The 13,200-nt window shown below is 37.9% G+C and overlaps 1 protein-coding gene across 6 annotated transcripts in view; it reads right to left on the bottom strand.

Annotated features, from left to right (window-relative positions):
* STAU2 (staufen double-stranded RNA binding protein 2) overlaps nt 1–13,200 on the bottom strand; it is a 390,312-nt gene that overhangs the window by 179,921 nt on the left and 197,191 nt on the right. For all 6 annotated transcript variants that reach the window (XM_090283733.1, XM_090283736.1, XM_090283732.1 and 3 more), the window contains one exon: nt 6,673–6,980. In XM_090283733.1, coding sequence (XP_090139859.1) covers nt 6,673–6,980 — 308 coding nt within the window. The remainder of the gene's footprint in view (nt 1–6,672; nt 6,981–13,200) is intronic.

The raw sequence follows: 13,200 nt of genomic DNA on the forward strand, positions 1-13,200 counted from the left end.
ATTTAATAGCATGTTATTCATTCTCCATGAGTTTGAATGTTTTTGAGTTTTTTCCTTGAGGTTGATTTCCAATTTTAAGCCATTGTGATCTGAGAAGATGCTTGATATAATTTCAATTTTCTTGAATTTGTTAAGGCTTGTTTTGTGTCCTACCATGTGGTCTATCTTTGAAAATGTTCCATGTGCACTTGAGAAGTATGTATATTTTGCTTCTTTGGGGTGAAAACTTCTATATATATCGACTAAGTCCATTTGATCTAGGGTGTTGTTCAGTGCCTCCATATCTTTGGTGTTTCTTTGCTTCGAAGATCTGTCCATTGTTGACAATGGGGTGTTAAAGTCCCCTACTATGAGTGTGTTGTTGTCTATATCTTTCTTGGAGTCTTTCAAAAGTTTCCTTACATATTTGGGTGCTCCTAAGTTTGGTGCATATATATTTATAAGGGTTATATCTTCTTGATGGATTTTTCCCTTAAGTATTATGAAATGCCCTTCTTTGTCTCTTTTTATGGACTTTGCTGTGAAATCTGTTTTGTCTGATATAAGTATTGCTACCCCGGCTTTTTTTTCATGTCCATTTGCTTGGAATACATTTTTCCATCCCTTTACTTTCAGTCTGTGTAGATCTTTTGTTCTAAGGTGGGTCTCTTGTAGACAGCATATATGTGGGTCATTCTTTCTAATCCATTCAGCTACCCTATGTCTTTTAATTGGAGCGTTTAATCCATTTACATTTAAGGTTATTACCGATAAGTACTTATTCATTGTCATTTTTCCCCTTTGTACTCGTGTTCTTCTCTGTCTCTCTCTGTTTCTTTATCTTCTTAGAGCAGACCTTTTAGCATCTCTTGCATTTCTGGTTTGGTGGAGATGTATTCTTTTAGCCTTCTTTTGTCTTGGAAGCTCCTCATTTCACCCTCCATTTTGAATGAGAGCTTTGCTGGGTATAGTATTCTAGGTTGTAGGCCTTTGTTTTTCATTGCTTGGAATACTTTTTGCCATTCCCTTCTGGCTTGTAGTGTTTCTGCTGAGAAATCTGATGATAGCCTTATTGGAGTACCCTTGTATGTTATTAGTTGTTTTTCTCTTGCTGCTTTTAGGATCCTCTCTTTGTCTTTGAATGTTGCCATTTTAATTATGATGTGTCTTGAGGTGGGCCTGTTGGGGTTCATCTTCATTGGGACCCTCTGTGCTTCCTGGACTTGCGTGACTCTTTCTCTCGTCATGTTAGGAAAGTTTTCTGTCATTAGTTTTTCAAAGAGGTTTTCTATCCCTTGCTCTTCTTCTTCTCCTTCTGGAATTCCTATGATACGGATACTATTACGTTTCATGTTGTCCTGCAGCTGTCTTAGAACCTCTTCAGTCTTGTTCAGTCTTTTTTCATTTTGTTGCATTGTCTGGGAGTTTTTGTGTAGGTTGTCCTCCAGCTCGCTGATCCGATCTTCTGCTTCCTCTAGCCTGCTTTTAATTCCTTCTACTGTGTTCTTCAATTCAGAGATCGTATTTTTCATTTCCTCCTGGCTCTTATTGATAGCTTCTATGTCCTTTTTCATGCTCACGTAATTTTCTGTGAGTTCCTTGTAGTTTTTCTGGAGTTCTTTGAAGTTTCCGCTGAGCTCATTCAGCTTCTCCATAATCCATGTTTTGAATTCCATATCTGATAGTTCGCTCCCCTCTATTTCATTTAGCACTCTTTCTGGGGATTCTACCTTTCCTTTTGATGGGAGGTTGTTTCTCTGTCTCCCCATTTTTTTGACTCCTATTGTTTGTTGGTGCTTCTTGGAATGATCTGCACTTCCTGGATCTGCCTCTGGTGGCGTCAGATCATGTACCAGTCTGGCCCTAGGCAGCCTGTTGGAGACTTCCAGGGATCTACTGTTGTTGTCTGTCTTCTTTGATTGTTAATCTATTCAATCTGTGATTAGCTGTCAGGCTTAAGGACTGTGGGTGTGGCAGCTTAATTCCTGCAGGCAGGGCTTTTGCTTCCCCTCAGGCTGACGCCACTTGGAGGGGAATGGTCTACCCGCAGTACTGGGGATGAGTCAGCACTGGGACCCAGTCAGCTGCTCCTCCAGTTCTCCCCTCAAAGCCACCGTGCCAAATTCTCCCCAAGTGTCTCCAGTCCTCTCTGCCTTCCCTCTGCTTGAGCCCAGGGTAAGTGGTGGCCAAAATATTTTCGTATGTGATCCACTTAAGAGCTCTTTTTCTCCTGCTGTTTCTCTCCGGCTAGCAAGAAAGCCTGTGGCTTTTCGCTTTTCACAGCTGATACTATTTTACTTTCCACTCTGTCGCTGTAGGCTGGGAAGCCCAGCTGGGGGTTTAGACCCTGCCCTTCTCAGGGGGAATCCCCGGCTGTTGAGCTGTTTCTCAGTCCCTTCAGCAGCCACCCGTGTGAGCCCAGCCAGCCCTTCCGCGTCTCCGCACTCCCTACCGGTCACGTTGTGATGTAGCGGCCTTTTCTGTCTCTCCGTGGTTATAAGACTTCTTTCCAGCTAGTGTTCCGTTGGTTATTCCAGATGATTTCTCCAAAATTAAGTTGTAAATCCAGACTGGTCCTGGGAGGAGGTTAGTGTAGCTTCCACTTACTCCTCCGCCATCTTGGATCTCACCATACTTTTTCTTTTCCTCACCTACAGTATGTTTTTATGTGCATCAGAATTTCTTTCTTCAAATGCAATGCTTTTCTTTATAGAGTTGGGAATTTGAGCTAAATGAGTTGATCTGGTGTAATTTCACTGGTTTTGATGGAAGTGCAGTTATGTGATATGTAGTTTGCATCCCTTTACAGGATTGGAGCCTGTAACTATAAAATAAACCTGATATAATCATATTGAACTTCTTCACAAAAGGAGACTATCAGTTGAAATGTATTGTTTGAATTATCTTTGAAAAGAAAGGTTTTAAGTAGATGCTTCAAAGCCTTCTACTGACATTCTCATTTTGCTGGAAATGGCACTAATATCTAAAACTCACTATAATGAAAAGACCCTCTATAAAACACTCCTTCAATATGTAAAAAAAAAGCTAATTATGATTTAACTAAGACACCAGCTAAGTGCTTCTTTATATTCTTTATGTAAGAAAAACAAATCTAGGTGTTTTTTTTTTACAGAAAACTGAAATTAAATCCATCTAAAAGGAATAATTTATTAAAATACAGCCAGCCCTAAGAAAGTAAAAATAAAAACACAAAATAAAATACAGTCAGCCGTTCATATCTGCAGCTTCCATGTCCATGGATTGAACCAACTGTGGATCATAAATATTCAAAAACAAGGTCACATTGTTGCTGATGTGTAATTTGTAGTCAGGCCTACAATGGCTGCATCTGTACTGCATTTGTATAAATGTTTTCTTATCATTATTCCCTTAACAATACAGTATAAAAATTATTTACATAGTATGTACATTGTATTAGGTATTATTAAGTAATCTGAGATGATTTAAAGTAGACAGGAGGATACAGATTATAGGTAAATATTACTCCATTGACATAAGGGATGAGAGAATCCATGGGTTTTGGTATCTGTGGGTGTCCTGGAACTAATCTTCCACAGAGACTGAGGAATAACTGTAAATCATTTTCATTTTCAACCTAATTATTTTCTAATGACTAAATTAGACAAAAAACTGCTTATAATTAATTGTACAAAGATATTTCAAATATAATTAGTATGGAAAACTACATTAAAGATATAAAAATTTAGAATAATATAACTTAAAACATAACAAGAAGTATTCTATTTCAGGTCAAAAGTACAGCACTCAAATGTCTCTCCCATAATAATTTTCTTTAAAAAGTCACATGAGTCTGAAACATTGTGTCATTATAATTAAAGAGCATCAAATTACAAAACAAAAAGCCCTGAAACACTGTGGTATGACTATGATTTCAAATGAGGTTTTATGAAATGCATAGAGGTTACGGAAGCATACTGACTGAAGCATGAAGTCTGAGGTTTGCAGAACTAATGACATAAAACTTTTTTCTAAAAAAATAATAAAACCATTAAAAACATTCAGTTTTAAAAGAGGACAATTAAAATGCACTCAATAAAACTGCAAAGAAACAAATTTTCATTTATGACAAAGATCCAAAAGCTTGCTACTAAAATGTGATTAAAAACTTTAGGTTAGCCCAAGCAAGAATAAAAGAATTACCAAGAATGTTCAAGCATTCAGTCACCTTCTGCTCTGTGAAATCAGCTTTATTAATAACTTTAATTATATAATAATTTAAGTTATTTTATAGATTTAAGCAAAAGAATGTGAGCTTAATACCTACATTCTGGTGAGCAAATAAGTTTTTTGTAATTTATAAATTTTAATTAAAGACCGGATAATAAAAAAAATTAAGAGTGAAAACAACTTAGTTTTAAGTACACTAATGTAATTTTACTTTGTAATACAGTATAGCTGTCACATCAAATTTCAATGGGCAAAGGAGGCCAAAGAAGAGTTTATACAATATTCAATAGCAACAGTATCTATTCAGTGTACAATAACAAAAAATACTAACCTAGAAACACAGTAAAAGAATTTATTGTTTTTAAATTCCAGAAATAAAAATAATAGCATGTAATCCATAATAACTTGGCCCTATAACATCTAAGCTGAAGTCCAATTAAAACATTTAAGAAATAGAAACAATCTACGTGTTCTTCTACCAGGTAAATATACCTGAGAAAGTTAAAGAAATAGGCTTTAAAACTCTTAACCACAAAGACCCTTCCACTGTGACATGAAGGTGTGTGCAGCTGCACCCCACAGGACACTAAGCAGTTTCCCACAGACTCTGTTCACTGCTCAGCTATAGGTTATGATCCATTGGAGACAATATTTCACATCAATACCAAGCTCATTTGATCAAAGAAGCCTGTTTATATTCATTAGTATGTAAAAATCACAGTACACAAATTTGGAAATGTTTAACTCGCCCTTGAATAATGAATATTATCTCTGCATAAGCTTTTAAAAAAAGGTCTGAGCAGTCAGCCCAATAACATGGAAAACAGACAATATTTTGACTAAAGTAAATATATGTTGAAATTATTACTGTTTTCATTGCCAAGTATTAACAAATAAATACAAATAAAAAATTGAAGTAGCGAAATTGCATCTACCATAATAACATCTCCAAGCAAAAACTTCAACTGAGAGCTTGAATGCAATTTGTGCTTTGTTTCTTTAAAAATTCAGTTACTTTCAAGCATTTCTAAATGGCTAGAATTGTAAGTAAGCAGTTAATTTCTTTTCATGAGAGTTTATTTCTAGTTCATCCTATGCAATTATACACAGAACTAGAAATTACTTAATTTTTTTCCCCAGTATTTTAACTGTGTGAATCAAGGTCTTTTTATTTTGAGCAGTGATTTATTGTTATTTTTATAATAAACATACCAAATTCTAAAATTTTCACTTTAAGCATTTAAAATTTCAGATAACAGAACCAATGGTTACTAATAGCTTCTTAATTTATAAATAGTCTAATTAAAAACACTAATGATTACCTGGCAATAGATTTGAATGAATCCATTTCCTATGGGGGAAAAAACCATGCAAAATCCACCCCCAACACATGATCTTCTTTCTTATTTTGTATCTAAACTTGTAAAATGTGCATAAATACATGATCATTCTACATAATACAGGTTTTCCAGAACATTTCTAAAGAAAATTACAGTTCTTTGTCTTAAGGAATAAGACTAAGATATAAAAGGGGATGAAAACAGTGGAATCTGTGTCAACAAGACTCACACACACAAGTACACTGCAGCTCATCAATCAAGTTAGTGATTACAGGTCAGTACATGATTTTCAAGGCAACTAAGAAATCAGAACACAGATGCTTCCTCTTTCTAGAATTAACAATTATTTAAAAAATTCTATCCATAAAGGATTGTTGGTTTTTTTTCCAAAAGGGAACAAAGAATAAATAGGAAGAGTATCTATCCCCGAATTCATATACACAGCCCGTTAAGTGGACTGTAGCTAGTTTTAGACTGCTCAGTGAAAACAGAACTGTTGGTACCATCTGAGGCAGGTGTTATCCCAGAAGGTTCAAAACATGATTCAGTAAAACAAATACATTTTGTTATGTCTCAAACTACTAGGAACATTTTGTTATTGTTCTAATACCATTCTTAATTAATCCCTAAGATAACAGACTTCTGGGATGTTCTACTTTAATGGTATACCTGAATCATTACCAGCAATAAAAGGTAAAATTCAAAACTGCTATGAAAGTAAAAGCATCATTAGAAAAACTCAACCTTACTGTAAAAGGAAGGAGAAGTTAGAGTTCAATACTGCTGCCAACTGTATAAAGGCAGAAATTTTGTTTGTGGAAGACAGAGTGAGGAAATAGATGTACCCAATCAAGACCAACCGGAATATAGAGGAGGACATGAAAAATGTTTTAAAAAAAAATAAAGAAAGGAGAGGGAAGAAAAATGGAGGAGAGCCAGGCAGCAAAAGAATTACTGGGTAGAATGAAAATAAAAATCAATGAGGCCTGTGCATACAGCTCTCTTTTCTCTGTTGTTTATGTTCCTAATAATTTATAATGTAAGTGGTATTTGGGTCATGCTAGCAGGCAAGGATGAGCTTTCTGATGGACAGAGATGAAGGATTTGGAGCTAACAAATTGTTTTGTTTGCTTTTAATTCATACCTGGAAGCCTTGAATCCTTGCTAAATATTCCAGCTGTTTTGAAGGTTGTACTGCAGGACAGGGGGGAGTAGGAGAACTTCCTTTTAACCCTATGACTTCTGCTGTAGGAGATGTTCCATTCATAAGGAGTTCCCTGGCAATTGTGGCTGAACTATTCGAGGTGGGAGATATACTGAAGAAGGAGCTGGAGGGTTGGTTCATATCTTTGGGTGACAAATAGCCTAGGGTAGTGCCAGAGATTACTTTGTGGCGGCTGGCTTCCATCTCTTGATAAACATCAGGAGACAAATGAAGAATTCCTTTTGGAGCTAAAAATAAAATGAATGAACACTGTTATTACACTTAAAAATAACTGAAATAGAAACATGTTATAGCATTATTAACTCAATGATTTCCATTGGTGTGGTCATGAAAGAAGAAACACTGTCCATCAAGCATCTTCCTTATATTTGCAGAGGCAACAGCAGTCTCCATTTAGAGGTGAATGATGTATGTTTCAATATTCCTAAAATCAGAATTTTAAAAAGATCCAACGAAGTGATTTCTGTGAAATGTGTATATGGTAGGGAAGCTGTGGCAGGACAAGGGTAAATGATGTGTGGATATGCAATGGGGTATTAAATTAGGAAAAGGCAATTTAATATTTTATGAGCTCATAAAAGAGACACAAAACCAATAATGTATGCAGCAATTAAGATGCATCAGATAAAATGAAGGCTGTGTCAGTCTAAATCTGAGGTACCAACTCAAATATCTGGTAGCCTATTCATACTCTCCTTTTCACAGACAATGATAATTCACCAACATATAAAAAAGTGACAGCACATCTTCTTTCTCAAACTGGTACTGTCTCCAGTCTTGGGTATCTCATTATGATACCACCACCTATCTGTTCAGTTGCCCAAACTAAACTCTTGGCATCCATCTTTGATTTACCCACAAACAAGTAGTTACCACATCCAGTCTAGAATTTGTACCTTCATCTTCAAGCGCATCATAGTTCAAGCCAGGTCATGGGTATGTTGTGATATCAAAAGCAGTGAGCTTGGGCTGTGCTATCAGTTGGTGGGGTTGTAGATATATAAAAGAAACACTGTCCTTTGACTACCATTTGTCTCAGAGATGTTTCAAACCACATTTCACACAGCTTGTTCTAATGACTTTGGATCAAATAACAACACACAAATCGTATTATCTTTCAAAATTATTGATAAATCACCACTTTTGGAGAACATGCTCTGAGAAAAACATTCCCTGTGCTTGCCCTTTTTTCCTGCTATCAACCTCTGATTCAAGACCTCGGTGTTGCTTTAAGTCATATTTTATTTTCAATTATAGTTGACATACAATGTTATATTATTTGTAGGTGTACAACATAATTACACAATCATATAATTTACAAAGTGATCACCCCAATAAATATAGCGTCCATCTGACCCATACATAGATACAATATTATTGACTATATTCCCCATGCTGTAATTTACATCCCTGTGACTACTTTTGTAACTGGTAATTTGTACCTCTTAATTCCTTCCCCTTTTTCACCCATCCCAAAATCTGCTTTCACTCTGGCAACCATAAAAATGTTCTATCTATGAGTTTGTTTCTGTATTGTTAATTTGTTATTTAGATTCCATATTTCACTGAGCATAATACCATCTAGGTTCATCCATGCTGTCACAAAAGGTAAGATTTCATTCTTTTTATTTACAAGGGATATTCTTTGTATATATGTACCACTGAGTTTTGGGGTGTGGGGGATTAAAGGAACTAAAACTTAGAAAGTGCTTGGTATGGCATATGTAAATGTTTCTTTCTCATCAGCTAAAGCACAGAAAGGATAAGTATCAAAGTGGGAATGAGGAAAGAGGAAGCAGGTCATGGAAAGAGATTATAGAGACTCTGGAACCATGCAGATCCTGGTCTAAATTTCAGCTCTGCCATTACTAGTGGTATAACTTTGGAAGAGTCGTCTAACTGTTGAAAAACCCATTACCTCTAAAACAAGAATAGTCCTGCTGGTTATTATAAATATAAAATAGAAAAGTATGTAATGTTCCTGGCACAATACCTGACATACACTAAGTATTTCTGCAGTGATTTTAGTCCTTATCACCATCATGTTTCCCAATGTATTTATTTCTTTATTTTTACATTATATTTTATTATTTATGCTATAACAGATGTCACAGATTTTTCCCCTTTGCCCCCCCTCCACCCAGCCACTACACCCCTCACTCAGGCAATCCCTACACCACTGTCTATGTATGTATGTTCTTTCAGTACTCTGTTCCCTAGGCTGTACAGTGATACCTTGGCTAATGAAGATAATTCGTTCCAGAATCACATTTGTTAGTTGAACTCTTCATTAGCTGAAGCATGAAGGTTTCTATAGAAAATCATTTAATTTGTTCTGGATGCTGCTCACTATTTAAAGATAGGTTTTATAAAATAGTAAAAAGCAAGAGAATCCAAGATGGTGGAGGAGTAAATGGAAGCTACACTAACCTCCTCCCAGGACCAGTCTGGATTTACAACTTAATTTTGGAGAAATCATCTGGAATAACCAACCAAACACTAGCTGGAGAGAAGTCTTATAACCACAGAGAGACAGAAAAGGCCGCTACATAACAACATGACTGGGAGGGAGTGCAGAGATGCGGAAGGGCTAGCTGGGCTCCCACGGGTGGCAGCTGAAGGGACTGAGAAACAGCTCAGCAGCCAGGGGTTCCCCCTGAGAAGGGCAGGGTCTAAACCCCCAGCTGAACTTCCCAGCCTACAGCAACAGAGTGGAAAGTAAAATGGTATCCAGCTGTGAAGAGCAAAAAGCCACAGGGTTTCTTGCTAGCCAGAGAGAAACAGCTGGAGAAAAAGAGCTCTTAAGGGGATCACATATGAAAATATTTTGGCCCCCACTTACCCTGGGCTTAAGCAGAGGGAAGGCAGAGAGGACTAGAGATGCTTGGGGAGAGTTTGGCGCAGTGGCTTTGAGGGGAGAACTGGGGGAGCAGCCGATCTGGTCCCAGTGCTGACTCATTCCCCATACTGCAGGCAGACCATTATCCACCGAGTGGCGTCAGCCTGAGGGGAAGCAAAAGCTCCGCCTACAGGAATTAAGCTGCCACACCCTCGGTCCATAAGCCTGATAGTTAATCACAGATTGAATAGATTAACAACTAAAGGAGACAGACAAAGGCAGTAGATCTCTGGAAGTCTCCAACAAGCTGCCTAGGGCCAGACTGGTACACGATCAGACTCCACCAGGGGCAGATTGAGGAAGTGCAGATCAATCTAAGAAGCACAATAAGAGTCACAAAAATAGGAAGACAGAGAAACAACACCCCATCAAAAGGAAAGGTAGAATCCCCAGAAAGAGTGCTCAGTGAAATAGAGGGGAGCAAACTATGAGATATGGAATTCAAAACATGGATTATGGAGAAGCTCAATGAGCTCAGTGGAAACTACAAAGAACTGCAGGGAAACTACAAGGAACTCCAGAAAAACTACAATGAACTTACTGAGAATTACACCAGCATGAAAAAGGACATGGAAGCTATCAATAAGAGCCAGGAGGAAATGAAGAATACAATCTCTGAATTGAAGAACACAGTAGAAGGAATTAAAAGCAGGCTAGAGGAAGCAGAAGATCGGATCAGCAAGCTGGAGGACAACGTACACAAAAACTCCCAGACAGTGCAACAAAATGAAAAAAGACTGAACAGGAATGAAGAGGTTCTAAGACAGCTGCAGGACAACATGAAATGTAATAATATCCGTATCATAGGAATTCCAGAAGGGGAAGAAGAAGAGCAAGGGATAGAAAACGTGTTTGAAAAACTAATGACAGAAAACTTCCCTAACATGAGGAGAGAGAATCGCACAAGCCAGGAAGCACAGAGGGCCCCAGTGAAGAGGAACCCCAACAGACCCACTTCAAGACACATCATAATTAAAATGGCAACATTCAAAGACAAAGAGAGAATCCTAAAAGCAGCAAGAGAGAAACAACCAATAACATACAAGGGAGCTCCAATAAGGCTATCATCAGATTTCTCAGTAGAAACACTACAAGCCAGGAGGGAATGGCAAAAAATATTCCAAGCAATGAAAAATAAAGGCCTACAACCAAGAATACTCTACCCAGCAAAGCTCTCATTCAAAATGGAAGGTGAAATAAGGAGTTTCCAAGACAAAAGAAGGCTAAAAGATACATCTCCACCAAACCAGCATTGCAAGAGATGCTAAAGGGTCTGCTTTAAGAAGATGAAGAAACAGAGAGAGACAGAGAGGAACACAAGTACAAAGGGGGAAAATTATGCTTAGCGAAATAAGCCAGGCAACAAAAGAAAAATACCTTATGCTATCACCTATTACAGGAAACTAATGAACAACACAAACAAATAAGCAAAACTTAACCAGAGGTATGTTAACAAGGAATAAACTAACAGTAACAAGGGGGGAGGCAGGAGGGAGACAAGGGGTAAGAAGGGGAAGGGTCTAGTCAAAGAACATGTATAAATGACCCATATACATGGACAAGTGGGTGGCGACTGAATGTGGGAGAAGCGGGGGCAGGGTGCGGATAAGCAAGAGGGGGTAAAAAAGTGGGACAACTGTAATGGAAAAACAAACAAACAAAATTTTTAGTGGGGGAAAAAATGAAAATATAAAGAATGGAAATCCAAGTTCAGTGAATATTAAAAGGACGAGGATATTCCTTCACACTATATTTTTCTCTCTATCTGATCCCTGCAGAGTTTGGCATTCTAAAGAAGTATGTAATAAAATAAGGTTCTTTGCATAAAAATAATAAGACCAGTTGTTAATAGAGGTCCTTTTGACCAAGACGCTGACTGGAATGTCATGCCTAAAGGAGATATGCTTGGGCTCTGGTTGTTACCAAAAAGCTCTGTGGAACTGGGATTGACTTTTGAAGGTAATAAAAGCCTGCGAGATAAAAGGCCTAGTACCTTGGTTGGTTGTGTGGTCCACGGCAATCTTTCCAGGGAAGGAACGAAGGTTGTTTTCCTGAAAAATGGCTAGAAGGGACCTTAAGGCACAATGGAAAACCAGAAGGACTTGGAAAAGACAGGTGTTTACAGGCAAGACTGAATGCCAGGTGTGTGGCTCAGCTTCTGTGCCCTGAAGAGCAGACTGAAGGTCACCCTAAATGTTCCTTGCATAAATTCCAGCAAAGCAGAACAGCATAAGTGATCATTTTCTGCTCTTGTTGTGCTTATGCAAATGAACAGAATAAATTAAAAATGGACTTACTGTAGTCCCTTTAATGACAAGGAGGGTAATCTTAGGGAGAAAAATCATTATTCAAGGAAAATCAAAATGATCAGTGGTAGACTATAGTAGTGCAGCTAACCGTCTTTAAAGTTTCTTTTCATTTAAAATGTTTTCATTTGAAAGTTAAAATATGTCTGTAGTATCATCAAAGATGTTCAATTTACAGGCAAGAAGAATGTCAAATGCCTTGCAACTGGATGTCTTTCCAATAAGACAGTCTTACAGATTTAGAGACTTGTTTATAGGCTATATTACATAAATTAACACGTGTTTTCTGTTTTCGAAGGGCATAAGCCTATGATCTCATTACCTGAGTGATTGTCTGTATGTATAGGCCTCACTTAATCCTGTCTGCAGCACTGTCTCCTGAGACTCCACAGTTTTCTAAGCTAAGTGGCTGGATTGGTGAAGTATGGGGTGGTCTGTGGGCTTCACTTTAAAACTGGTTTCTCTTTTCTATCCTAATGGCTTGGACAGAAAGAGCCCAGAGGCTGATGGGGGGGGGGGTGCCTAAAATATTTCCCTCAGCCCAAACTAAGTATAATGGGCAAAGGGGTTTTGGACTGGTGAGATGTACCTGGCACACCTTCCTCCAAAGAAGCCCTTTTTTTCCCTAATGTGGGACATTGATATTTTAATACCTGCCTTTTGTCATCTAGTGGTTATGGACTGAATGATGTCTTTTAACCCTGTTGCCAAATCTGTTGTCCCCAGAATACAACAAGGATGCCAGCCTGTTAAATCAAGCACGCCGTTGTCTGGGGACAGCCAGGTGACCTGGAGTCTGCACGATCCTTCCCCATGCGGGAAGGCCACCCTCCTCTCCACACCCTCACTCTTATTAGGGATTTCTTGACCCAAGGGTAGGTAGGAGGACAACCATGTCCAGCTTGAAGCAGCTAGAGGAGCTCAAGAACTTTGCCCATTGTCCTTTATAAGATTATAAAGGGTCTTAAGTCTGAGAGGGAGGGATTGTTATTTATTGTTAAAATAATTATTTATTTTAAAAAAGAAGAAGAAGAATATATGAAAGGGTGAAGCAGGAGAGTTTCTATGTATGAGCCATGGGCATGGACTTGTGGGGGGATTGTTGGGGGAGGGGGTTGCTGGGCGCAGGGGAGCAAAGAGGAAACAATTGTGGAACTATTGTAACAATATAATCAATAAAATATACTTAAAAAATAATATGGGAAAGGGTGAAAGCAAAGAACTTATATGCCCGACCCATGG

Source organism: Furipterus horrens, unplaced genomic scaffold, assembly GCF_987537825.1.
Source record: "Furipterus horrens unplaced genomic scaffold, mFurHor1.1.pri manual_scaffold_7, whole genome shotgun sequence".
In the NCBI taxonomy this organism is placed as follows: domain Eukaryota; kingdom Metazoa; phylum Chordata; class Mammalia; order Chiroptera; family Furipteridae; genus Furipterus; species Furipterus horrens.